Source organism: Cricetulus griseus, chromosome 3 (assembly GCF_003668045.3).
Source record: "Cricetulus griseus strain 17A/GY chromosome 3, alternate assembly CriGri-PICRH-1.0, whole genome shotgun sequence".
Classification (NCBI taxonomy): domain Eukaryota; kingdom Metazoa; phylum Chordata; class Mammalia; order Rodentia; family Cricetidae; genus Cricetulus; species Cricetulus griseus.
In genome coordinates, this window is record NC_048596.1 from 201,125,171 (window position 1) to 201,152,467 (window position 27,297).

At 47.8% G+C, this 27,297-nt stretch overlaps 1 protein-coding gene across 1 annotated transcript in view; it reads right to left on the reverse strand.

Moving 5' to 3' along the window:
* The window catches only part of Pgbd5 (piggyBac transposable element derived 5), a 58,497-nt gene extending 32,694 nt beyond the window's left edge, over positions 1-25,803 (reverse strand). Inside the window, exon 1 of the mRNA XM_027404849.2 lies at positions 25,476-25,803. Within this exon, the coding sequence (XP_027260650.1) occupies positions 25,476-25,803 (328 nt within the window). The remainder of the gene's footprint in view (positions 1-25,475) is intronic.
* Positions 25,804-27,297: the final 1,494 nt, after the last annotated feature.

Here is a 27,297-nt window from a genome sequence, read left to right on the forward strand (position 1 = left end):
GGGACTGGAGAGCCTTTGAAGGACCCTATATTTGTAGTGTCCAGCCTGATCCCTAGCTGGCTTTCCCAACCTCCATTTCTAGCTACCCAAACTCTGATCTCAGACCTTGTGGACAAAAGGCTATGTGGGCTGGCCAGGCAAGCAGAGAAAGGGACAGAGGCCAGACGGTGAGAAGCCAAAACAAAGATGAGCAGAGCATGCCAGGACAATTCCCATGACATCAGAGATAAGCAGAGTGGGTGGACTCAGTGTACAACAGTGTACCTGCCTGTCCCCCCTGTGCATACCAGAGAGCCCCTCGTGTTAAGTGAGTTGGTTTGTAGGGTGCACTGCTAAGTTTAAGGTTATTGAGTATTGTGTTGAATACAGATGCTCGGAGTGGAGGAGAGAGGAATAAATGCAGATCCTTCCAATACTTTGGTTCTGACAAGAAGTGGGAAGCAGCAAGGCTAAGAGATTGAGGGATGTTTCTGGAGCTTGGCTAGATGGCTCAGAGTGGTACAGGGAGACTTCAGGACTGACACCCATCCCGATTCAACTAGCTCTGACACGTGGGGCTGTTGTCCTTTGCTGTCCTTTGTTTTCACAGCCTTCCATCTACTAAGCAGACATCAGAGTCTGGACACTCGGCTGGACATCTCTACATGTGTCTTCCCTTAGTCTCAAAAACTGTGCAGTCTTACAAATGAAATAGCCTAGCAGTAACTTGTTCAAGGCTCCTCAGGCAGAGGTGCAGAATGAGGTTAATTTGGCTCCCATGATGCCTGGCCACCTCTCACTTCCATTCCCTAATGTGGAATCTGTGGTTAGAGAACTGTGCGCCAACAGAACTGGCACCTGGTTGAGTAGCAGCCTTTCTCACTCACCTGCTTCTGTTTGGCTCACTCATTGTTCTGAAACACAGTCACCAGAAATAAAACATCAGCCCTGGGCAGCTGGCTTATCTACTCTTCTTAGAGCTGAGATATAGCAAAGTCCTGGCTAAAGAACTGATTTTATATAAATGTGTTTTCAGCCACTCAGCATAGCTCTGCCCTTGGCAAAACACACAGTGAAAGCCTTTGACTCTGCCAGCTAGCCTCGTGTACTGTCCGCTCCTTCCTCTCCAACCACATGCTCTCCCAGCCTTGAGGCTGGAATTTCAGCCTCCAGGTTCCACAGTCCCATCTCTCTCCCTGACAACCCCTATCCTTTTGCTTGCTGAATCATGGTGCCTCTGCTTGCAGGTCCTTGACTTGGAATAGAGAGACAGACGCCTGGTAATTACCAGGCTTGCTCCGGACAGCAGAAAACTGGCAAGTCACTGTCTTACTTTGAAGGGAAATTTTTGAGCTCTAAAGAGCCAGGCCAGACAGAAAAAACAGAATGGAAGTGTCTACCTTCCTAATTCAGAGTCTAGAGACTCAGAATCACGACCCTGAGATCCCAGGGACATGGTGGCACAAGGATGCTACAACCTGTCCAGTGCCATACTGAGCCACCTTATTTGTAAGTCTTCTCTGACAGACTCAAGAACACCCGCATCAGGAATGTTTAACTGCAGAATCCCCAGTGTGGCCAAACCCAAAACCATTCAATCACACTGTGTCTTCAGGCCTGCCATTGGCTCTTCCTTTAGATGACTGTCACCGGTTTTTTGAGTTGGTAAGATGCTTTTATGTATTTATAACATATGCTTTTGAAATATTACAAATATAGTACAAATTTCAAATGTGGCATTTTGCCCAGTGATGGACTATATCCCCAAATCAGGAAGAAGTTTTATGAAGGAAGGTTGAACTGGGGGCCATGTTCACCTCACTCCTGAGCCTTTCTTCCTGAAACTAGCATCAAAATCAAATTGAAGAGGCTAGAAAGACAGTTCAGCAATTAAGAACACTGGCCACTCTTCCTGTGATAACAAGGACAGTGGGCACCTGGCACAGAGCTGACAAAGAGGAAGAGCTGAAAAATTAAAAATGGCTTTACCAAAGCTTTGTGCTAGGCACTGCTGTAAGTACTTACCCACTCCCTGCCTCCCCCCCGTGTGTGTGTGTGTGTGTGTGTGTGTGTGTGTGTGTGTGTGTGTGTGTGTGTGTGTTATACATGTGTATGTATAACACCCACATAGTGGCTTGCAAACTGTCTGTTAACTCCTGTCACAAGGGACACAATGCCCTCTTCTGGCCTCTGTGGGCAGTAGGCATGCATATGTTGAACAGACAAACATCCAGGAAAATATTCACACACATAAATTAAAAAAAAAAAATCAAGGTGAAGCTGAGCCTGGTGTTGTAGGACTGTAAACACAGCTACTCGGGAGGCTGAGGCAGAAGGACTAGAAGTTCAAAGCCTCCCTGGGCTACACAGTGAGTTCAAGGCCAGCAACATTAAGAACCTGTCCCAAAATAAAATTAGAAAGAGGGCTGGGGCTATAGCTTAGTGGTAGAGTTTGCCTAGCATGCATGAGGTCCTGGGTTCAATCCACAGAATCAAAAAAACAAAACATCAAGGTGAGTTTGAGGTTTCACTTGGGGCCTGCAGGACCTCACTCTCCTCCAGAAACACAGTCTCTTCTTCCAGAGATAGCTCTAGACATATTCTTTCCACTTGGGGCCTGCAGGACCTCACTGCCCTCCAGAAACACAATCTCTTCTTCACTATCAGGTGCTAAAGTTTTAAAAGCAAGTGCCTGAAATACTTTTTATTTTTTAATAACCCCACAGCCTGGCAGACCAGCAGTCATAATGTAGAAGGCCATTTATATGAAATTTTAAATTTTCTGAAAGGTGAGCAGAGACCCAGATAGGTGCCGCACTGTAAGTTTCCTGCCCGTCTTCTGACCTCATTTCCAGACCCAGTGTTTCTGAGCCAACGGTAAATGAGGTTTTACTAAGAACACCTTTCTCTCTTGACCCTGATTCAATTCCTTGTGAAGATGTCAACCGTGTGGTTCCCAATGAAAATTAAAGGACAGGATGGGGCTTGTCTTGTGGCCCTGAGGGAAGGAGCATTTTCTTTAGCAGCAGTGAACAGGCCAGAGGCCCTGAGGCCAGGTGGCTGGGTCAGGCAGGTAGAAAGACAGAAGCTGCCTTGCTTCTCCCAAGTACTTGGTGGGTTGGCTCTCAACATGATTTTCTGGTTATCAGAAACTGAGAAAGCTGAGGCACACATTGGGGACAGCCAGGGCTCAGTGGGTCCACAGCCCCAGTGAAGGAAGTAAAATGGTCACAGAGACAGCCCCTTCCAGACTGCTTAGGAGAGGACCTGTCCAACAACCTTGACCTCATTTTCAAAGCTGTGGCAAGCTCCAGTATCACTCAGGCCCAAGTGACATCCCTAACTCAGCAAGGGGCATGCCAAAGACGGCTTTCAGGCTGTGATGGTTGTGTTGTCACCTTGACTGACCCCAAAATCACCTGGAGAGTAGACCCCGGGATAGGAGGGTTTTCTTAGTGCACCAAGGTGGAGAGACCCACCCTTTGTGAGCAAGGCCATTCTTAAACTAGAATCCTAGGCTGTAGGTGGACAGAGGGGGCTGAACAGCAGAATGCAGTGTGGCCAGCTGTGTCAAGCTTCTGCCCCTGTGACTTCCCTACGATGACGGACTATAAACAGAAACTGTTAGCTGAGAATCTTACCACTGGGACTTTCTAAGCCCACTATTCTGCCAACCAGTGCCTGTTGCCCAGAACCAAACTCCAGTATCCCTGCCCAACCATGGTAGATGGCCGCTGAAGTATAAATACATCCAAATCTGTAGATCACAGATGAGAAAAACCAGCACAGAGATTGGCTGGGACCCTTGAGACAGATACGCCAGGCCATCCATAGTCTATGAGTAGAATTTCAATGTGGCTGAAGGTAGGACTCTGGCATACAGTGGGCCAGCCATTCTACATACAGCAGGGCTGAATGAGCCCAACATTGCTCTTTCAAACACATACCCCAGCTTCCTCTGGTTTTATTACCCATATTGGCCCAGGAATAAACTGCAGAGTTAGCAGGAGAATATGAGACCTCCTGAGGAGTCAGCCACCTGTCACTGCTCTGGCAAAGAACGGGGCAAAGGGGCTCTACCGCTTTAGGCTGTGGTTGAGTCAGACCCGAGAACGGAAAGCAAGAACTTCTGCAGCTGGGTACGCCTATGCAGACACTTGTCAACCAGTTCTCTATCCATTTTGGCCAGTTTTCCAGAAAGGCTAGAAGGAAACTAAGGAAGCTGAGGTGAGCACCCTGCTGAGAAAATTCCTTCACAAGAGGAGACAACACTAAAACATTTTAGTGATGTTTCCAAACCTTTGGTTTGGAAAGTGAGTTCTGTGAAGTGAGTGGAATTTTCCTCATATAAGTATATATGGTTGGGACTGTAATTATAGCTCAGTTGTTAAGAGTGCTGCCTAGCATGTACAAAGACCTTGGCTCAGTCCTAGCACCACATAAACTGAGCACAACACCAATCCTGGCACTTGGGAGTAAAAGAAGGAGGATCTTCTGCTATATTAGGCCACCCTGTGTTACATGAGACCCTGTCTCAAAAGGAAATATGCAAACAAACAGGGCCTGGGGATAAGCACTTTCAGCCCAAGTATGAAGACTGGAGTTGAGATCCTTAGAACCCAAATAAATGACAAGTGGCTATGGGGCCCACCTGTAATTCCAGTGCTCACAAGGCAGAGACAGGGATCTCTGAAACAAGCTGACTAACAAAGGCTAGCCTGTATCAGGAGTTAAACTGAGAGACCCTGCCTCAATGAACAAGGTGGAGAATGACCAAGGAAGTCTCGATATCAACCTGGGACCTCTGCATGTACACTCACACATGTGCAGTACATGTACATACACAATCATTCACATGTAAAATACATACATGCAAAAAATAAGTAAAGAAAAACACATGGTGTTCTCATGGGTACCGTTTCCATGACAGATGAAATGTTGCCAAGACTCCCCAGGCTGGGTGCCTCCACCTACAAGGACCACAGTCTTCAGGATATTTGGGATGGGGATGGGCTGTTCATCCTGCAGGCGTGGGGCGTAGAGCCCAGAAGCTAGAGTTTTAGAAGGACCCATGGAAATGTGCAAGTTCTGCAAAAGGATTTATTAAAAACAGGAACTGAAAAGTCATTTACCCTATGTTCAGCTACAATACACAAAACTCTGCCTTAAGACACACTACAGTTTGGATCTGGAGTGTCTCATGAAAGGTCATGTGGAAGGTTGTATGCTCTAGGCATTGTGTTTGCCCCTAGGGTATGGAGCCTAGTGGAAGTTACGTTATTGGTGGGCGTGCCCTAGAAGGGAATGCCCTGCCCCAGTGATCCCTCTGACCCCTGGCTTTGAAATGAGTGGTTTTGTTCTACCACACACACTTCCCATGATGCTCTTCCGCATCATAGGCCCAAAGCGATGGAGCCAGCCAACCATGAATGGAAACTGTAAGACAAAACAAACTTCTCTTCCTCATAGGTCATTAACCTTGGGTATTATGTCATGGTAGCTAAGCCAAATCAAGAGCAACTCACAGAGTTCACCTGTGACCTGGGATGTAGGAAAATACAACCCATTTGCAATGATTTAGGACATTATCCTGCCCCAAATGGGGAGTGCCTACAATGGGAAATCTGTCCTTACTCTGTCCTCTAAGAAAAGAGGAAAGCGGGTTGGGGAGACAGCTCGTTGGTAAAGTGTTTGCTATATAAACATGAAGACTTGCACTCAACCCCCACAGCCTAGGTCTAAAAAAGGCCAGGATGGTGGTTTGAGGTTATAATCCCAGTGACTGAGAGGTAGAGGCAGGCGGATCCCTGGGGCTCAGGGGCCAGCCAGCCTAGCCCACCAGGTGAATTCCAGACCAATGAGACCCACTGATTTAAAAGACAAGATAGATGGCTCCTGAGGAAAGATGCCCACAGTTGTCCTCTGGCCTCCATACATACACGCACACATGTGCATACACACAAACAAGCATATACATAAATAAATAGAGAAACTGAGGCCCAGAGAAAAAGTGGCTTGCCCAAATCATATAGCAAGGAGGCAGAGGATAAGAAGATGAAAACTGCTTGAGTCAGCAGCTGACAGCCAAGCTGGGATAGCCTCAGCTAGGGGTCAGCAACTAATGGCCAAGGATAGAAGCAGCTGAACACAAACAATGCCCCATAATGTAGCGAGTCACCCTAGAGGTCACTCTGTCACAGGATAGCATTAGGCAGAGCAATTAGTCACCCTTTCCTGCATCCACTGGATCTGAGTGGCCACTAGTCTTTAACTCAGGTCCATGTTCCCTCTGCCTTTCAGAGCAAAAAGCTCCAGACATGGCACAACCCACCACACACCTGAATATACATACTGATCCATTGTTCCTGGTCTCAGCTTCCTTACAGACCCTGACATCACCCAGCAAAAGCCCCAGCCTCTCAGCCGTTTCTTGGCTCTTCTTCAATACATCTTTTCTGACAACAGCAAACAAAACCAATCCAGGCATGTTTGAGACACTGTGTTCCCAGAAGTCTGTCATCAGGCTTCAGAAAAAGTGAGGGCAGGCTGGAGAGTGGGCTCAGTGGTTAAGAGCACTTATTGCTCTTACAGAGAATCTGGGTTCAGTTCCGAGCTCCCACATGGCAGGTGTCTCACAACTGTTTGTAACTCCCATCCCCAGGGGAAGAGACACCTTCTTCTGACCTCTGTGGGTACCAGCACATAGGTGGTACACATACATACATGCCGACAAAACACTCACACATATAAGATACATAAATTTTGGGGGAGGGCAGACCCAAGTCCATGACCAGGTCTCTTACCTGGAGCACAGATATGATCACCAGAGTGGTCTTCTCAAATTCCACCCATCCCTCCCTCCCTGCCTGATTTGTACCTATAGCTCAGAATCAGCTGAGGATGTAGCTCAGCTGGCGGATTATCTGCTGGCATTGCATAAGCTAGGCATGGTGGTGCACGCCTATCATTCTAGCACCTGGGAAGTGGAGGCAGCAGGATCAGAAGTTCAAGGTTATTCTTGGCTATATAGCAAGTTTGAGGACAGCCTCAGTTACATGAGGTTGGGACGCAACAAATAAATAAATAAATAAAATGAATAAATAAATAAATCCTGTGGCCGGAAGGTGCCCATTTGCCTGCAACACCCTGAAGGGCCCACTCTAGAGTGGTATGGCTGCTTGCCAGCTTGTGTGCTTCATTTCATGCTGACTAGTCACTGTGCTGAAGTTACCAGGAAGGCATAACACACAGACAAAGACTGTGCTCCTGAGTGTCATGGGTGTGTGTGTGTGTGGGGTGACCGACAGTCAAATCTTGGAAACTGTGGCAGCTCAAAGTGCAGGTGCAAGGGTGGGCCCTGACTCACTCTTGTTTAGTCATTGAAGCACTTGGGAAGGAGTCAGAAACTGCACATGGAATGACAATCTAGCAGTTTTCCCATTTTGCCCCTCATTTTTGTCCCTGGGAAAACATGAATTTGCTTCATCACAAGGATGTGATGGAATCTGTGTAAACAGAGACTGTCCCAGGATGCATTGTCACATAGCAGTATACCTTAACCAATGCTGGTGTCAGGGAGAAATGTAACCACAGACGATCTTTGACACCGGCGTTTGATGGCTGGAACAGTTTCTAGGACCCCAGGTGCACACAGAGCAGTTCCAGTCACCCACAAATCCCACTTCCATGGTATTTGGAGTACAATTAAGACAATGCACTGGCTCCAGAGATAATCCCTACCCGTGCCATTACCAATGGCAATAAATAGAAGAGGCTTAAGACATGCTCAAGACGTTCGTCTGTGACACTATTAGACTAAATGAGTCCCCACCATGCCCCTTCTCTCGGTGCTCAGTGGCAGTGAGAGCAAGCTGAAAGGACCCAGCTGCCTTTCCTCTGCACAGGGAGCCAGACACGTATCCCGCTGGGCATGCGCTCATTTCACAGAGAGATGAAGTTAGGAAGGAACAGGAGATGAAATGAACAGTCACAACAGAAAGCTGGCTCGAGGCTTAAAGGCTGCAAAGCTTCCCAGCCAGATGTGCAGATGCAAACCTAACTTCCTTTGATGTCTGCTTCTCCATTTTCAGGCCTCTTCAAGCTATAAGACATTGATCCCCAGCTGACCCTGGTTCCACCCCACACCTGGACTGTGCTGAGGGGGTGGAGGGAACTGGCATCATATCACGAGGGGACCTGGGTGTGGCTCAGAAACCTCCAAGAGACTTGCAGTCTCCTCCTCTCCCTATACCCCACTGGGTAGGAGCAAAAGGTCAGAAAGGCAAAGCCCTGATGTCAGTTTTTAAGACAGGCCACCATTCAAGCCTCAGTCACAAAAGCATCAAATGGTCACTGAGTTACAGATGGCTCCTTCCCTACCAAAGCCCAGTTGCAAAGCTGTCACTTTATCTCTGTTCCCAGGAACGGGACGGTGCCTTGGAACTGCTGCTCTGTCCTACCCTTGCATCTGCTCACATGGCTTCATCCTGAGCTCCATGGAAACACATCCCTAGCCAGAAAATTGTCTGTATTTCCTACCTCCAAAACTTTGGCTCAGTGGCCCCATATCCTATTGGTCCACACATCCAGGTGAAGCCCACATGGTCAGGCTCTTATCAGCTCCTGTCCCTCCCCCAGGCTCCTGCTGAGGCTTGGAAGTTGATGCAGAGGCATGCCAAACAAAGCCTGAGGGTCAAGTTTGGAAGACAGAGCTACAGGGAACAGTAATGGCTACCAGGAAGGAGGGCCAAGGCAGGAGACTGATGGCAGCGATCCCCTCATGGCCCACCCAGCCAAGCACCTGGAACAGCAGGAGATGGGCAGCTGGGTAGAGAAGGGAGGGAAGACTTTGCTCCAGACCTGAGAACAGAACAGGACAGGAAGATGTGAGGAGGGGAGACTCACAATGAGAAGCCCATCTGGGACCTTCCACCATAGACCTCATGGGACAGGGGAAGGTCTGTCCTTCCTAGAGTAGACCAATCCAAACCCAGAGAGGAAGAAAAGATTGCACAGGCCCCTAGGGCCCACGCCTCCCTCCCATTCTCTGCTGATCATGCTGAGTGGGCTGAGAACCTTGCAGAAAACCAGATTCTCTCACCCATACTCTGCCCACAGCTCCTCAACAAATGCCCCTCACAGTCTCATTCCAGGCTCAACATGATTCACACCAGCCCATGAAGGAACACAGTTTCGGGGATACACGACTGCACCAACACACACAAGTACAAGTCAAACCTACAGAGCACACACCTGCATGAGCACACCCAAGCCTGAATGAGCACAACCATAGGAGCATACAAGTATGCCTGCATGTACATGCTTGCCTCTGTGAGCGCACACAGCTGCACACTCACTCTGAGCCTTGAACTGGTCACTGTAGATGGAGTCCCTCCAGCGATCCCAGCTTGAGACCTGTGAGGTAAAGCCCACCTGGCGAGCCTCCTTGTCTATCAAGTGGTGCTCCAACCTCACTGGCCAAATCTCTCAGCCCAAGTCCCTAAAAAGGCAATCTAAAGCAAAGCTTACTCAGCAGCACTCCGCTAGCCAGGATGACTAGCACATCACAAGAGCTAAGCACAGCCAACTGGAAATCCTGAACCCAGCTTTGATGGTGTCCTCTTCAATTAACCCTAACTTCTAAGTCTTGTTTCTGAATCCAATGTGACATTTTTATAGGGAAAGACACATCTTTAAATGGCATGCCAATCCAAGCAACACCAGGGAATTAAGAATATTTATCAAGTTGACTCCTAAGAACAGTGACATAAAGATGTCGCTGCTGTAAGGATCACTCCAGGGAATTTTCCCAACACTCCTCAAAGAACCCATGAGTGATACATATGCAGATTCAGTGAGAGCGGTGACCTCAGACTGCACATTCTCCCTTAGCTACCCTAGGTTAAAAAACAAAAACAAAAACAAAAACCAGATTGTTGGTGGCTTCTGAGTAGGGTGACATTTTCTTCATGTGATCCAACCTCTGCCACCAGGGGGGTTCCACATCCAAGGCTGTGAACATGCGGATGCCGAGTCACTCTGGGTGGCACACCCTGCCCCCATACACACAGGCTTGGAGGGTCCTCTGTTCAGGATCTGTGCCCCAGAGGAGCGGTAGGCCAGCAGCACCAGATCACCTACAAGTCTGTATTGACAGCTCTTGTTCACAGCAATGTGGTCCCAGCAGGTTATGGCTAGGGCCCACCCCCTTGAAAACATCTCTTCTGAAGCCCTAGAGTCTGCAAACCTCATCTGACCTTTCTCACCTCCTCTCATGGAGGACAGACACATCAGTTGGCTAGTTACCATAAGAAGTCCCCAGACAAGGAGTACAAGATGAAAGCCAGGTTCCTCTTGAGGCCTCTCCCCTTGACCTGTGAACCATCTTCTCTGTGTGGTCACATGTTCTCGCCCCTTTGTGTGTCTCTGTCCTAATTCCCTTTTTTTTCAAGGACACCAGTCAGACTGGACTAGGACCCCCTAATGACCTCAATTAAATTGTATTACTTTCTTTTAAGACCCTGTCTCTAAATAAAGTCCCTGTCTCTAAATAAAGATTAGATTTCAATGTGGGGGCAGGGGATGACGAGACAGGGTGACACACAGTTCAGCCCTGAACGGACAAGTGGTGACCATCAGCAGGCCAAATGCCGAGGACAGAATTCCAAACAGGTCTTGGGCAGAGCCATCTTCCCCAGTAGAGCCCACCTAAGGCCTCCATGCTTCAGCACCGACTCCGTGGTTTCCATGTCAGTTTCCAGGCACTGAGGACTCTGCAGCTCTGTGTATCATCTTCCACCTGCATCCCTCCCTGTGGTGTGCACTGCCACAGCCAGCAGGATGGTACATCCAGTTCTGGGCCTGCAAACAGCTCGTCCGTGAAGAAGAAGCTGAAGCTAAAGGTGGTCAGGACACGTGGATCACTCCCACTCTCTGATGTACAGCCCAGTCAACTGGCTAAAAAGGCTGACCCAGGAGCCCCGTGGAACCAACAAAAATCAAATAGCTCTTTCAAAGTAGAGTCCTGTTACTTAGCAACCTGACAGGTTACGAGGGTGGCATGTGCAAGGAACAAGAACTTGCCGGGAAGAGGGATCAGATTTAGTGCAGAGCTCCTAATTCAATTTAAATATCCAATAAACAGTATATGTTTGCCTATGGAAGTGTGCCCCTGAGAGACAACCTTAAACTAAGAGGTTGTTTATGCCACTGGGGTGAGTCACTCTAGTGCTACTCAAAGTCTGAACAGTCTCATTTAGACCAGCTTCCTCCAGCCTTTTCATGGAGCTTGTGATGGTTAATATTGTCAAACTGACAAGATCTAAATTACCTAAAAGACCATCCCCTGGTCATTAAAAAGACACTTTACATCTTTGAAGGACTATATATGCTGCTGATGGCATCTGTAACCTCTGCTAAATCCTAATCTTGCCAAGATGGTACTGTTTCTTTGCCCATGGTGCTGGCAATCCCTCCTTTACTCCTTTCTCAAGGTCAGTTTCTCAACCCATAAAGGCATCAGAATTCCAAACACACCCAGAAACAAACACTCCTTACCCCACCATCTATTACCAGGTTACAAGTATCCAATCACACACAGGCCCTATGGTACCTTCTCGACTCAACACATTGCTTTCAAACCCATGCTACACCCCTTCACACCTGCCCTTCCTTAACTTCCTGACCTTCCTCTTCTATGTCCCCATTTCCTGGGCTTGCTCCTAACCCCTCCTGGGGCCTTACTGCCACTGAGCTGGTAGGCCAGGCCTCAGGAAGGACTTAGCCTGCTTGTGTGGGTGCAATATCCACTTCCTGCATGGGTGCTTGGCTAACTCCCTCATGACCTGTGAGTGTGGACTTCTCAGGGAGGCCTGCCCATTCACTTAACTCTATGGTGATCCTTCCCTTGCTGTCACTTCCGAGACTCTGAACCTGCTTCTTTTGTAACATTTCTTCTAACACGCCATCAATCTGTCATGTTTCCTGCTGGCTATGGTCCCATTAGGAGCACGTGCCTCACCCAGGCGGACCTCGGTTCTGTTCGTAAGTGTGTTCCAAGAGCCTGGATCAGTACTTGAGATATAAAGTGCTCCGAACCAAGACCCTCATGTGCTTCCCCATGTACCACACAGGTACACAGGAGCAAAGGAAAAGAGCCATCTGCTTCCTGGGCACCCAAATGCCAGGCTCAGTGATGTTACATTCTAATGCCCACAGCTCCCTGGGAAGTGTGGCTGTGGCATTCTCTGCTTTGCCACTGACAGAAGCAATCAGAGATGCATGCCTATCAGCTGCAAAGCATTAGGTCATGGTTATAATCAATCAGTATCAAGACCTGTATGATCCCCTTACCATCGTGGAAACACCCCAAGTAGGGCCATTGAGCCGGCTCAGCAGGTAAAGGTGCTTTCTACCTAAACTGACTCAGTTCCATCCTTAGAGCCTACATGGTGGGAAAACCCAACCCCTCTGACCTCCACACCCGTGCCATAGCATGTGTACATGCATGTGCAGACTTGCTGTATTTCTTCAAAGAAACATATAAGATGTCTAAAGTCACCTCAGTGGTACCCACCTTTCTACCATACTTGGAATAGGTTAGAATGCAGCTTTTTAGAGGTTCATGGACTCTAGACAAGAACCAGATTTGGCACAGGCTCCCCATTTGCCTCAATAAACAGCAGCAGAGCCCTAACTCCAAAGCTGCTGCCAGAAGCAAAGTCTCATGGGAGTAGGGTGCCAGTTCCTTACCAGACCTAGATCCCAGGAGCCTGCAGGAAGTGCTGACTTTAAAAACCTCAGGAATAGAGGCAGGAAGCCTGCTGAGAAGAAACAGACCACAGGCCCCGGAAGAGAGGTTGGAGGGTACAGGTGTAGCTTGAATTTTAATTAAAATAATGACAGCACTCAAAGGGTTTCCCCTGCAATACATGAGGGGGTGTGTCATGACAGAAACACCGCAATGACACCTGATCTCCCCACTAAACAGTTCTGCCAGCAAAGGTGGTCACAATGATTACCAAATGACTGACTTGGGAGATGGAGACTGAGAAGAGCAAAGCAGGGGTGGAGGAAGAGAGCAACACAAAAGGTAAGGCCAGAGACTTCAAGCCTTCATTCTGAGATGCAGGGATGAAAGGGACAACCAAGGAGCAGCAACAAAGGGACAAGTTCTGCACAGAGGTAACAAGAAAAGCCATAGGGTGTTCACTGGTGACATTTCTTGGTCTAAGGGAAACAAAGTCCGCCTCTCAGGCAGAGTGAACTCAAACCTAAAAGAAAATGGATAGACTGGCCACGCCTCTGCCAGGGCAGCTCTGGGCAGGTGACAAGAACTGTAGTCAGGGGCCTGGGGATGCTTCCCTCTGCAAATCCACAGCTCTCAAGGTAGGAAATGCATTTTTGGAGTTGTGTGTACACCCCAGGCCCACAGCTAGGGGTAACATACAGACACACACACACACCACATCCACTACACACACACACACCACACACAAAAATAAATTGAGAATCTAAAAAGTTTTCCATATCAGAAAATTAGACAGTCAATACAAGAGTATAATAAGAATGTTGCCCAGATAACTTTTATATTTGTTTACTATTGCATGTCTATGGGTACTTTGGCTGTGAACCCTGTGTGTGCCTGATGCCCTTGGAGGCCAAAAGAGGGAGTCAGATCCCCTAGAACCAGAGTTACAAACAGATGTGTGCTGTTATGTGGGTACTGGGAATCAATCCCAGGTCCTCTGGAAGAGCACAAGTGCTCTTAACTGCTGAGCCAGCTCTCTAGTCCCAAAGCCTAGATAAACTTTATTTATAGAGTATTTATCCTTGGGGCTAGAGCTATGGCTCAAGAATCAAGAGCACTTCCTGCTCTTCCAGAGGACCCAAGTTCAGTTCCCAGCACCCTTGTCAAGTAGCTCACAAGTGCCTGTTAAGTCTCCAGATCCAAAGGATCCAACACCCTCTTCTGGCTTCTTTCTGTGGGGAACTACACACATGCACACAGACAGACAGACAGACAGACAGACAGACAGGCAGACACACACACACACACACACACACACACACACACACACACACACACACACTTTTTAAAAGAATATCCTTTCAGAGCTAACAAGATACAAGGCAGAAAAAATAGCTTAGGTTATAAAATAATCTTTGTAGAACTGTTTTATGTATTAAAATGCATAACACTGAGCTAAATAGCCCTTAAAAATTTACTGTAATTTTATAGTCATTTAATTTCATTTGGAATGTAACTGTTTCAGAGAAATGTCCTATCTGGGAATTCATCTAGTGAGTAGTTGTTAAAAGTAGAATAGCAAGAAGTTGGAAATTCAAACAGGTCAAAAATCCAGCATTCTTTATTACACCAACAGTCTCGACCTGAAAAGAATACACAAAGTATGAAAAAAAGAGAAAGTTCTAGAGAAAAACTGTCCTCACTCTTGAAACATAGGAATGTGAAATAAAGTCAATTTATTAATAATCTGTGATGCCAGCTGAGGTTGAAGCAGCTGGATTGCCCTATGTTCAAGACCAGCCTACACCACACACTGAGACCTTGTCAAAGAAGGAGGGTGGGACTACGTCCTCGTAATTTTCATTTCTAGAGACTGAAGTCCCACTCTACATAAGGGCTGATATGAGCACCAGAGACAGGCCACCATGTTTATCCACCAAGAGACAAAGGCTTGCTGAGATCTGCTCTGACTATGACTCATTGCTATTGAGTTCTTCCTGGAAAATTCGGTACTGAAAGAAAATTTCCCCTAGGTTAATGTGCATTTTCTGCCCCTGAGCAGCAGACATTTGGACATGGCAGCACATGGGCCTCTGTGGCCAACAGTCTGCAGATTAAGGAGGCTCCCAGACTTGTTTCCCCTTTGTTGCTCCCCAGGAACCCTGGGAACCAAGTGATCAGCCATGGGAGGGCAGGCATTCCTCACTGCACACCACTTATCTCTGCAGGAAGACACAAAACCAATGATTTTGTTAGCTTGAAAAAAAGCACTTTGGTGCACTGCCACATTCCTGGATTTTCCAAGTGATCCTAGGAACATGGACTATGTGCAGAAACTTGAGTTAAAACACACACACACACACACACACACACACACACACACACAGAGAGAGAGAGAGAGAGAGAGAGAGAGAGAGAGAGAGAGAGAGAGAGAGAGAAAGAGAGAGAGAGAGGTGGGGCCAACCTCTGAATCTTCCTCCTAAAAATGCCCAAAGAACACCCTGAGGCAGTGAGCAAGGTTCATCACTCCCAGCTTTGAATGAAATGGAACCAAGTCACCAAGGAAATCCTCACATCTATACTCAGACCTGTAGAGAGGAGTCAGCAGAGGAAGGGAAGCACACCCCAGATGAGGGGACCTCCCTGAACCCACTGAAAGTGAACATCTCTCTCTTTTCAATGAGCTCTTGGTAAAGCAGCTGCAGGCAAGATCCAGGCTCTGATGGGGTGAAAAATTATTAATACTGAGCTATGCCGTTGATCCTTTCAACACTCAACTCACAGATTTTAATGTAAATGCTTTTAAACAAAACTTCAGAAGGTATTCTTTTTATCTTACAAGTTCAATCTACAGTCAGCTTTAGTCATGCAAACATTTAGCCATTTGGGTAAAATGTGTATTTGATCTTGTGTGTGTGTGTGTGTGTGTGTGTGTGTGTAGGAGTGTCTGCAATCACATCCATGGATGTGTGACATGAAAAGATGGTAAGTTATAAACCTTGGAACTGTATGACAGAAAGTTAAAAATTTCTGGTGCAAAAGGTATTCTTCTTCTTTTTTTTAATTCTCAGTGCTGGGGATCAAAGCTGGCACCTTGTACGTGATAGGCAGGTGCTCGATCAGTAAGTTACGTACGTACGTTCCCCCCCCCCAGCCTACAAAGATCTTGATTGGGAAATCAGCATATTATTTTCAAATTACTGTGGAGAAATAGACATTTCATTATAAAGTATGGGAAGAAAAAGAGACATAAATAGAATTAAGATAGAAAATGGGGGCTAGGTCACATTCCTAGCATTCACAAGACCTGGCTTCAACCTCTGCAAAGAAGGGAGTCAGAGGAGGGGAGAGAGATAGATAGATAGAGAGAGAGAGAGAGAGAGAGAGAGAGAGAGAGAGAGGACTATAAATAACAGCCAACTGATATCTGACAAGGGCTCCAAAACAGTTCAATGGAGAAAAAGTGGTCTTTCCAAAGAATAGTGCTGAGAAAGTGAATATCTGCATGTGGAAGAACAAACGTACCTTACATCAGTCATTCTGAGCATAATTCAGAATGGAATGACTACGAACATAAGAGCTAAAGGGATTTAGTTCTGTGATGTCTTACACTGATTGTCAACCTAGGTCCTAGAATCACGAGCAATGGATACGCCTGTGAACGACTTCTTGCAGGGGGAAGACCACCTCTAAATATGGCCCTGGATTGCATAAAAAGGGAAAGTGAAGCAGAGTACTAGTGTTCACCTCTCTGCTTCCTGACAACAGAGGCAATGTGACCAGATCCCACAACTTCCCAACTACAATGGGCTGAACCCTTTGGCCCAAATGAACCTTCCTTAAGTTGCTTTTGCCAGGTTATTCATCAGAACAACAGGAAAAGTAGGAGAAGTTTATAGGAGAAAACACAGGGACACTGTGTAATGATTCTGACCTTGTCACTATTTCCTAGCTATGACATGAAAAGCACAAAGATAAACCAGGTAGGGGAGACATCATCAGAATGTACAGACTTTCTGCTTTTAAGGACACATTTGAAAGTTATTTATCTACTAGGAAACAAGTATCCAGAATATATAAAGAGCTCTTACAATTCAATCACAAAAAGGCAAACAAGGAAACATGAGAAAAGATTGGATTAGACTGTCCAGAGTGGGCTGAGTGAGGAGATTATTCAGTCAGTAAAGTTTGCCATATGGAACTGAGTTCAATTCCCCAGACCCACATAAAAAAGGCCAAACATGGTGGTGTGTACTTGTAATCTCAGCACTGAGGCAGCAGAGGCGGGAGGATCCCTCAGGCTCACTGGCTAGCCAGTCTAGTTGAACCAGTGAAATCCAGGAAAATTTGAGAGATCTGTCTAGAAAAAATATGGTGGTTGGGGCTGGAAAGACAGCTCAGAGGTTAAGAGCACTGGCTGCTCTTCCAGAGGTCCTGAGTTCAATCCCCAGCAACCACATGGTGACTCACAACCATCTATAATGAGCAGGCAGACATCCAGACAGAGTACTGTTTACATAATAAATAAATAAATCTTTTTTAAAAAATATGGTGGTGAGGAACTAAGGAAGGCACCCAAGGCTGACCTCTGGATTCATATGCATTTCACAAACAGGCACATGTACTAGAATACACACAAACATGTATACACACACAAAAAGAATATTAAAAAGATAATAAACATAAGGAGAGATGTTCAACTCCATGAGTCACTGGGGTAGCCCAAACCAGGACCTTCTTAGATCTACTCTGCTCTCAGTACACTGACTAAAATCAAACCCTATAACAAGTGTGAAGAAACAAGAAAAAAAAAAAAAGCCCCTAGCAAGCCACATACTGCTCTGAGACTTGCACAGTGTAGCCACAAAGGAAAATAGTCAGGGAGACCCCAAAATGTTACTGTAGGAACCAGCAACTCTTGAGGTACAGACCCAAGAAGGATGAAGACTACATTCACATGAAGATTTAAGGTTTTGGCTCTTATTCTAAAATGTAGTTACAACCCAAACAAATTTTAACCTACTAATGAACAAATAATGTAGTATGAACTGAGTACCTGTAATCTGAAAGTGAAATTCAAAATGCCCCCAAATTCAAAACTTTTTTTTTGTTTTTTTTGTTTGTTTGTTTGTTTTGAGAGAGTTTCTCTGTGTAGCTTTGGAGCCTATCCTGGAACTTGCTCTGTAGACCAGGCTGGCCTTCAACTCACAGAGATCCATCTGCCTCTGCCTCCCAAGTGTTGGGATTAAAGGCGTGCACTACCCAACGCCTGGCCAAAACTTTTAAAAATGGTATCATTCAGGTGTAGTGGTACATACAGGTGGCACTGGGGACCAAAAGTCCAGCTTGGGTTACATGTCAAGTTCCACGTCAGCCTGAGGTACTGTGTAAGACCTTGTCTCCAAAACCAAAAATTAAAATAAGTGAAGAAACTTCAAACAATAAACAAAACTCTTAGGGCTAAGGAGAAGCTGAAGAAGCGCCCCAGTAAAACAACATCAATCAAAGATCAGTACAGCACACTACAGCTTAGAGAGCAAAACAGAGTCCCTCTGCAGAGACCTTGGTGCTGCCAGTACACTATGAACATTTTACCACACTGCCTGTTCCTAGCCATCTTCCTGGAAGGCCCCCTGCCACCCACCCTCTCCAAGATCTCACTCCCACAAAACTTCTGAACCCCCCAACCCCCATGGGGGTGTCCTGTTTGCCTCAAGGTAAACTCAGAGTTCAGCTCATCAAGGTTACTTGAGATGCAACTACACAAACTCAAAGCATTCTCACCCAGGGTTCATTCACATGGGGAAACTCAGTTTCATTTGAAAGAGGCTACTCACAGCAAGATGGAGTCCCTTCCCCTTCTCTCTCTTTTCTTTTTCAAGACAGGGTTTCTCTGTGTAGCTCTGGCTGTCCTGGAACTCAGAGATCCACCTCTGCCTGGGATTCAAGGCGTACACCACCACTGCCCAGCTTCTTTCTCTTTTTAAAAATATTTATTTATTTTTATTTCTATGTGTTTTGCCTGTGTATATGTAAGTACACCATGTGCACGCAGTGCCTACAGAGGCCAGAAGCGAGTATCAGATCCCTGAAGCTAGAGTTATAAACAATTGTAAGCCATTAAGTATGTGCAGGATCAAACCTGGATCCTCTGCAAGAGGATCTTAACCACTGTGGCATCTCTCTTGAGACACTTTTCACCCCTGACTAATTTTTACTTGTTCGTACACCATGTTCTGGAATCCCATGTAAATCTCTTTCCCCTGATCACCACACACCAGGATTCATCTCTTGCTCCTCCATTTGCCACCCTCCCCTCCCCTCTCAGGTCCCAGGAGACTGAAGTTACTTATCTTCCTATCCGAGCAGGGCTCAATGTGCTTGCTGAATTAATACCTGGCATGTCTCACTCCCTGCTGAGGGAAAGTAAATGGGAAAATTGTCACCACCCACTACAGCACTGGGCCTCCACATGCAGTCATCCTGTCCCCCAGGAGACACACAGCAAAGTCCAGAAACAAGCCTGGTTACCATGGAGGAGAATGCAAAAGCAAGTGGGCTTAACATGTTCCTTGAAGCTATATGAAGCACAGGATAGAACCCCCAGACTAGAATAATCTAGTATAAAACCTCAACAGATATCTAAACTATGCCCAGCAATCTACTCTTAGATATTTGTGCCCAAAAGAAATGGATGGTTTAGAGCCATAAAAACACATGCAAGTAGGTGCAGAGATGGCTCAGTGGTTAAGAGTACTTGCTGTTCTTCTGGGGGAGCAGTGGTCAGTTCCCAGCACCCATATCAGGTAGTTCACAACCCCAGCTCCAGGGGATCTGATGCCTCTGGCTTCCTTGGGAACCTGCACTCATGTGCACATACCCACATGCACATATTTACATGTAATTTAAAATAATAAATCTTTAAAAAATTACAAGTAATTGTTTAAAAAGTTGAGATATGCAATAATGTGACTTAGTCTTGAAAGCATAATATAAGCAAAGTTACTTTAGATGACAGAACTCTAGAAGAGGGAGGTACTGGCTAGGAGGAGCAGGAGGATCCTGTGTGGGTACATGAATGCAGCATGTAAAAAATCACTGTGCCCCATGATTTTTTCAGGACACATGTACCCCATGTGTGTTACACCCTCTACATATACTTCATTGAGTGCAAGACTCTCCACAAGTCAAGGTGCATCCCCAAAATCTCATGCTGGTTTGCTATTCTGAAGAGAAGCTGCTAATCACTCTAGAGCTGAGCATCTGTCCTGATTAGCTTTCATTGTCAACTTGACAAAACCTAGAGTCACCAAGGAGGAAGGAATCTCCACACAATTGTTCGCTGATCTCCAAATGCACACCATGGCACACACGTACCCCCCCCCCAACACATCACATACACACGCATGTACAATAATAATTTTTAAGGCCTTAGGTTCAAGGCTAACCAGAGATATCATCCGAGTATTACATATCCATTAAAATTTTACAGCTTTAAAATTTAGTGGAAAATGTTCACAAGTCATTAATTGCAATTAAAACTCAGTTCAACCATCATGATGTAATCTTATATACAGGACTTATGTATTTAGCATCACAACTGGTTTTCTCCAGATAATGGAAGATTGTGGGACTAAAATTTTTTTGATAAATTTTTATTTTTTAGCCGGGTGTTGGTGGCACACGCCTTTAATCCCAGCACTCAGGAGACAGAGGCAGGTGGCTGTCTGTGAGTTCGAGGCCACCCTGGTCTACAGCGCGAGTGCCAGGATAGGCTCCAAAGCTCCACAGAGAAACCCTGTCTCGAAAAACAAACAAACAAAAAAAAATTCTTACTTTCTAGAGTGAAGATGTTTATTATGATGTTAAGAAAAATATACAAGCACAATTTTTAGAAATAAAGGTGAGTTTGACACTCTAGAAAGAGTGGGGAACCTTACACAGGCACTGTTAACATCCGTAGCCACACCTCCCGACACAGGAAGTCCCACCTCCTGAAAAGCAGCCCTATCTTCCTAGGGAAAGTAGAAACTCTTCCTGCTCTACCCTGACAAGGGTTGGTTATAAAAGTACATTCATGTGTTAAAATTCATAGAACAGTAACCCACACTCCCACCTAGTGAAAAAACAGTTCTATGTATTAACATGGAAATATGCCAGGCATGGTGGCAGAGCTGAAACAAGTTCCAGTAACAAAAGGGGGTGGAATTGCCTGTCCAGAGCTATAGGGCTGACTAGGGGATGGCGTCCTCATGTCTACCTGACCTAGTCTCTCCACCTGCTCCCACAGCTAGGAAGCTAAGACTATCTTCCTCTGCAGAAATGGCAACTTCTCTACCACAGAGTCTGTGTCAACATGACGGGTAATGACACACAGATGAGCAACATCTGATGTGCACTACACCAGAAGCTCCAAGTTCCCCATCTTGGGCAGCTTTGGAACATACAGCTCCCAGGAAGCCATCTGCACGTACCCTACATGGATGCTCAGCTGTTAGGCAGCACAGCCTGAGATTGCAGCTGTGGCTCCTGAAGTCCCAGGCTCCTCCTGTGGCCACTCAGCCTGGCATAGAGCCAAGACAGAAAGCTCCGATTCCCAGATTCCACAGGAGGGCCTTCTGCTCTCCCAGGTCATAGACCCCACTTAACTCTAGCCTTAAAAAGAAATATTTTTTCTCTTCTTATTCATTAGTTGAAAGGCTTTGCTAGATGGTGTTATTAGAGAGATTGACAAATGGTTAGAGTTCAAAGAATGACTATGGAGTGCTGGGCCATAAATGGGACATCTACATCACATCCCTGCCAGAAAGGCTCAGAAAACATTGTGGGGGGGGTGGAGAAACGTGAGAGCTAGAGGGTGGGGAGGAATGGGTGGTACCGTGTTTTCTGGACATGACAGAACCACTATAGTCAGGAATTCATAAGATCAAGATCAAGCCAGTCTACATTGCAGGATGGCTGGGGGTGGGGCACGGAGCTGCCGTGCCCCACCCCCAGCCAAGGCACTATAGGGAGTTGATATCTGCTAGGGGAGACAGTTTCCTTTAGGGCTGTGGTATCTGCTAGGTTGACCATACCCCATATCCCTGCATATACGGGCAGCATAAGTTAGACTCAGTAGGTTATAAAGGAGAGGGAGGGAGAGAGAGAGAGAGAGAGAGAACACAATGCACAATGTTGGGAGGCAGATGTGGGGAGAGGGTCTGGGAAGAGCTGGAGAGGGGAAGAGAGCATGAATATGATCAAAATACATTGCGTGCACTCATGAAACTCAAAGAATAAATATATCTAACAAATAATTATTACAAAAAAGTTAAAAATAAAAGACTATTAATAAGCCAAAGTAAGCCAAGTGTGATGGTGTACACCTTTAATCCCAGCACTTAGGAGGCATAGGGTGGCAGATCTCTGTGAATTTGAGGCCAGCCTGGTCTACAAAGTAAGTTCCAAGACAACCACATCTGTTACAAAGAGAAACCCTGTCTCGAAAATAATAATAATAATAATAATCATTATCATAAGTAATAGTAGTGATAATAATAAAATAAGCTAGCAGTAAACTCTAAGGGCAAAAATTTAACAATATTAATTTCCACCTCCATATGTTGCTCTCATCTTCCCAAGGTCAGGCTCCCACTGGAGTCTCAGGCAGTTGTTGGCAGGGTATAATGGATGGGAGGGGACCTGCCTGTGACCCTTCCTTCGAACAGCCCAACCACAGACAGTCACCAAAACAAACAAACAAAAACAAAGCTAGAACAGGAGAACCAAGACTGGTGCTGCCTGCTCCTCTGCCTCCTCTAAGGCATGACTGAAGGCCTGCTCAGAGGGGAAACCTGAAGGTCAGAGGCCCCAAACACAGGATGCCTGAATTTCACTGCTCCCAGGAGTCTTGGCACACAGCTGGTGATTTGCACAGTGGGAAGGCAAGTGAGGCTGACAGCTTGCTGGGCTATTTTAGGGGTACTAGTGGCAAGTCTGGACCCTGTGCTCCCAGAAAGCAGTTCAGTTTCCAGGAAGACTTTCCCATCAACACCAGGGTTAAAGTATGCCAACCAGCCCGCCAGCAGTTTGTATATCTAAGTCTTCCCAATGCACCCCCGCCTCCCCACCCCACCCCCACGCACCTCAGAACCCAGCCTGAGAGGTGAAAGAGCCACTCCCCTGCCATTGCTGGCTGGCTTCCCCAAGCATGCTCCATCCAGCAAGCAGAAGCCACGGAAAATAGGGGTGAGGCTGAGAAAACTTGAGCAGCCCGAAGGGTCAGGATTCTCACCAGTAACCACGGGTATCTCTCCTCCCCTCTTCTCAGCTTAGCACTGATGTCTCTCCACAATGTGCACAATCTCCACAGAGCCACAGAACCGCTCTGACAGCAACTCAATGCATAATGGCCCCCATCATGCACCTCTTTCCTCCCCAAAGCCTTAGCAAAGGTCTCCAGGTCATCAAAGGAGTCAAGAGAACAAACAGCTGCATTCTACTCAAGAGAAGAAACTCTCCCCAGCTTAACCAGCAACGGCAATGCATACATTTCCACACACTATCTGCATACTCACATTCATGCACAGATACAACTGTTTACAATGGGCAAGCCAGTAAGTTCCATATCAACCTAGAATCCCGAGCAGTCCTCACGGGACTGCAGCAGCCACAGCAATTGCAAATGTCCCATTATGAAACTGGGTAACTCATCAAAATGCCACTCTCTTCCTCTCCCCCCTCACCCTACCCACCCAATTATATCTGTTAAGAAACTGGATGGCCTAGAAGAGAGAGAGATGCAGGCAGCATTCCGGGAGGTATAGAGCAATTGTTGGAGTGTCCCTGTAGGTGAGTAGCTCAACATCTTGGCTGAGAGCTACAGCAACTGGCCGCCTAATAAACACATCCATCTCTCTGCACGATCCTGGGCTCAGGGATCTTCTCAGACCATCCTGGAAATCAGCATCTATTTTAAGCCCTGATAAATCACATTCCGGGTGCTTAAGGAGCTATCAACTTTGCCCCTTTACTCTTTCCCCATGTTTCCCTCAGGGAGATGGTTCCACAAAGAGGAAATTCTAAATTGGATCTAAATTTAAAAGATAGGACCTAGAGCAAAAAAACAACACCAGCCACAAATACCAGCAGTTACTAATGCCTTTGCCTATGGTACCTCACGGTGACTCTTAGGTTCAGGTACAAACTCTGGCACCGACAGGAAGCAGGATTTGAATCTAATGCCAATATCAGACAATACTGATGGGGAGTGTGCAGTGGGTAGAGTAAAGGGCTCTGAATCAGACTCTTGATTACAGGTTACTAAGAGGTAAACTGTGTAAAAAAAAGTCACGTTGGTGTGTTTACACTTCTCAACCCAGAATCTTCATCATTCTTACACTAGGCTTAACCCAGCACAATGTCCTTATTTTGTCCCGAGATCTATGAGTTCGCTGAGTTTTCCTCTGTAGACTTCTACCTTAAGTGCTACAACATGGGAATCACAAAAGCTTACAGCGTAAAGACTGCCAAACCGGGGCACTGGGCTGGTACAGTCCCAAGAGTCAATATGGAAAACAGCTGTCCAGCGCAGGAGATCCTTAATGGCACACTGGGAAATGTAGGATATTACAGAAGCACTATTCAGAGTATAGTTAATCACAGCCAAATGGCCCTGCTTTAAAATATACCCACTTAGAGCCTTGCACGACGATGGTAAACCTCCAAACCAGCTGCAACTTTGCCCATGCACACCGCAGCCTGGCAAGGTTGCAGACCATTCCCTCCAGGGTTGGGCCAACCTTTCTCCTTTCCAGCTCCCTGGAGCAAGGTTTCCAGATCCAGTCCCCGGGGCCTGCCTCCCCTGTACCTGCATTCTTGCTGGGCTGAACAATAACTAGTGACACTAAGCGTACACTAGCCTGGATTAATCCAAAGTGTGTGTGTCGGAGAGGGGGGTGATCATGCAAAGAGCATTCCCCTGGCGCCCATCCACACTGGTTGTGTGCACTTCACAGAATAATATGGTGTAAAATCTGCCTGCCTGGAAACCATGGAGTCTAAGCAGCAGCACCGGGGGTCAAATGGGAATGCAGCCTCCACTTTTGCAGAAAGCAGAGGGCTGAGTTGCTGCATAACAGCGGTATTTTAGAATTCGACTCTGCTGAAGCCAAGAGAAGTCACTGCACTCAACTCCAGTCATCTCCAGATAATCTGGTCTGGGTCTGGTCTATACACCTTGAAAGTAACTCGGACTAAGAAGAGCATGCGCCCTAAAGCAAAGGAATCGCCCTTCGTTCCTCTCAGTGAGAGATCGACGGGCACCACAGGAAGTTTCTCAAGGAAAACAGCTCAGTGAAGATGCTGGGTTGGCCTCTCTCACTGGGTTCTCCCTACGCTTCAGCTGCGACCAGCCTCACCCCTGGCACCTAGGTCCTACGTAGTGAAAATGACCCTGTCTCAGCCATGCCAGGTATGTGGATCCCCTACACCAGGAAGGCCATACTTTACTGACCCTACAGGTGCGACACTGCCAGATGACAGAAAGCCTCTGGCAAAGTGCTCGCATGGTCTCCACCCACGAGAAACCTGGGACCACCCCCCATGGGCAGTAGGGCCATCTGTTTAAATCCCTGCTCCCCAACCATCTGCTTCCAGAAAAATCACAGGTGTGGGTCCAGAGTGTCTGGAACCAGCCTGGCTCATACTCTAGCCTTCAGGCCGCGCCCTGCGCCCCTGCATCCCAGTGTCCCCGGTCGATCCTCACCACCGGTGTCCTCGAAGTGTGGGGGCGGGCGATCCCGCAGCGCAGAGCTCCAGCCCCCACCGGCCTCATCCTCCTCCAGCTCCAAAGGATCCACGGCTTGTGGTGGCGGGGCGGTCCCAGGAGGAGCGGGACGCTCGCGCTCATCGTCCGAGGAGGCGGCCGAGGAGGAGCGCGAGGCTGCTGAGGTGCTGTAGAAGGGGTTCCCGCCGCTGTCCGGGCCCGACTCGCCGAACACGTCGTCTGAGATGTGCAGGCTCTCGTACCGTGCGCGGGCTGCCTCCAGCAGCGCCGGAGCCCTCCTCCGCGCGCCCCCGCCGCCCTCGGCCATGGCCCCGGCCGCCGCCCTCGTGCCGACACCCCACAGCGCCTCCCAGCCGCACACGCCGGGCCCGGGACCCCCGCCGCGGCCCGCGGCTCCCCACCAGCGCAGCCCGCAGCACAGCGCGCGCCGCCCCGCGCCCGGCCGGCCCGCCGTCTTGGCCGCTCGGGCCGCGAGCCCGGGATGCGCCTTGGAGCTCGGGTGCCGCTAGATGCGGCCGCGGCGGGAAGAGACTCAGGCACTGCCCGGCGCCGCCGCGCCGCCGCCGCCGCCCCCGCCCGCTGCGTCTCCGCCGCGCCCGGCTCTGTCGCGTCCCCGTGCGCCCTCCCCGCGGCAGCCGCGTTGCGCCGCCGACCTTCCCGGGCGCGAGCCGCGGACCGGGCCCGCCTCCAGCACCTCCAGCCGCTGGCCAATGGAAATCACGGGCCTCGCGGGGGCGGGGATAGTCGGACGCCCCACCTTCTTGAGGCGTGGCACGCGGCCAGTCTGTCGCCGGGATCACCTCCCACAGGCTCCTCGCAGCCCGCGGGCGTGGGGAAGGAGGCGGGTCCTTGTGGTCCGTGAGCTCTGGCCCGCCCCTTGCGCAGCCGCGCCCGGCGCGGGGGAGCTGTCCGCCCAGCGGTTCTGAAATTCACGCAGTGAACACGCTCCAGGTGGGCAGCCCGCCAGGCTGGGCCGCGCGATCCTGTGAATTTCAGGCTACCCTCCAGGCTTCCCCGAATCTTGGTCGGTCAAACACTAAAACAGTCTCCTTCAACAACTGTCGTGTAAGGGCGGTAACACTGGACTAAAGTGGCTCGTCATTCCTCACAGTCCTTGACTCTGACACCTTCTGAACTCAAAATTGCTTCCAGGTCTATCACCACCTGCGCTCTGGTATTGCTTGCGCAGGCCTTGACACACACACACACACACACACACACACACACACACACACACACACACACACACACACACACACCCTGATAGAATAGAATATCTGGAACACACAATCTCTGGAACACACAATCTCAGAGAGGATTATATGGTCAGGAAAGAAACAGACGGGGTCGCCAGGGCTTCAGCGCTATAACAATGGAGCAGAGTTAGGTCTCCCCTCTTCTGGGGCAGGAGCATGAGGTTAGCCAGCCTCCCCTCAACAGAATGTCTTCTCCCCTCCTCCTCCCTAACATAATGCAATAAGTCACATTAATGGTAATTGGGTCATAAAGTCACTTTCACTCTGAAATAAAATAAATCCACGGAGATATGAAAGGTTTGAAAACCCTACTGGGTATACTAAATGATAATTACACAAAACAAAAGACGAAGGGTTGCTGTTTCTAAGTGTGCATATGTAAGTGTGCTGGGACCAATCTACCACCAGCTGAACCTTTCACTCGTGTCTTCCTATCCCCAGATCCTGTGACCTCCAAACCAGGTCTCTACACAATCGTGAATCCATTGATAGTCACAAGCAGACAGGGTGGGAAAAGGAAGGGACTTACATATCATTCCCTTCTG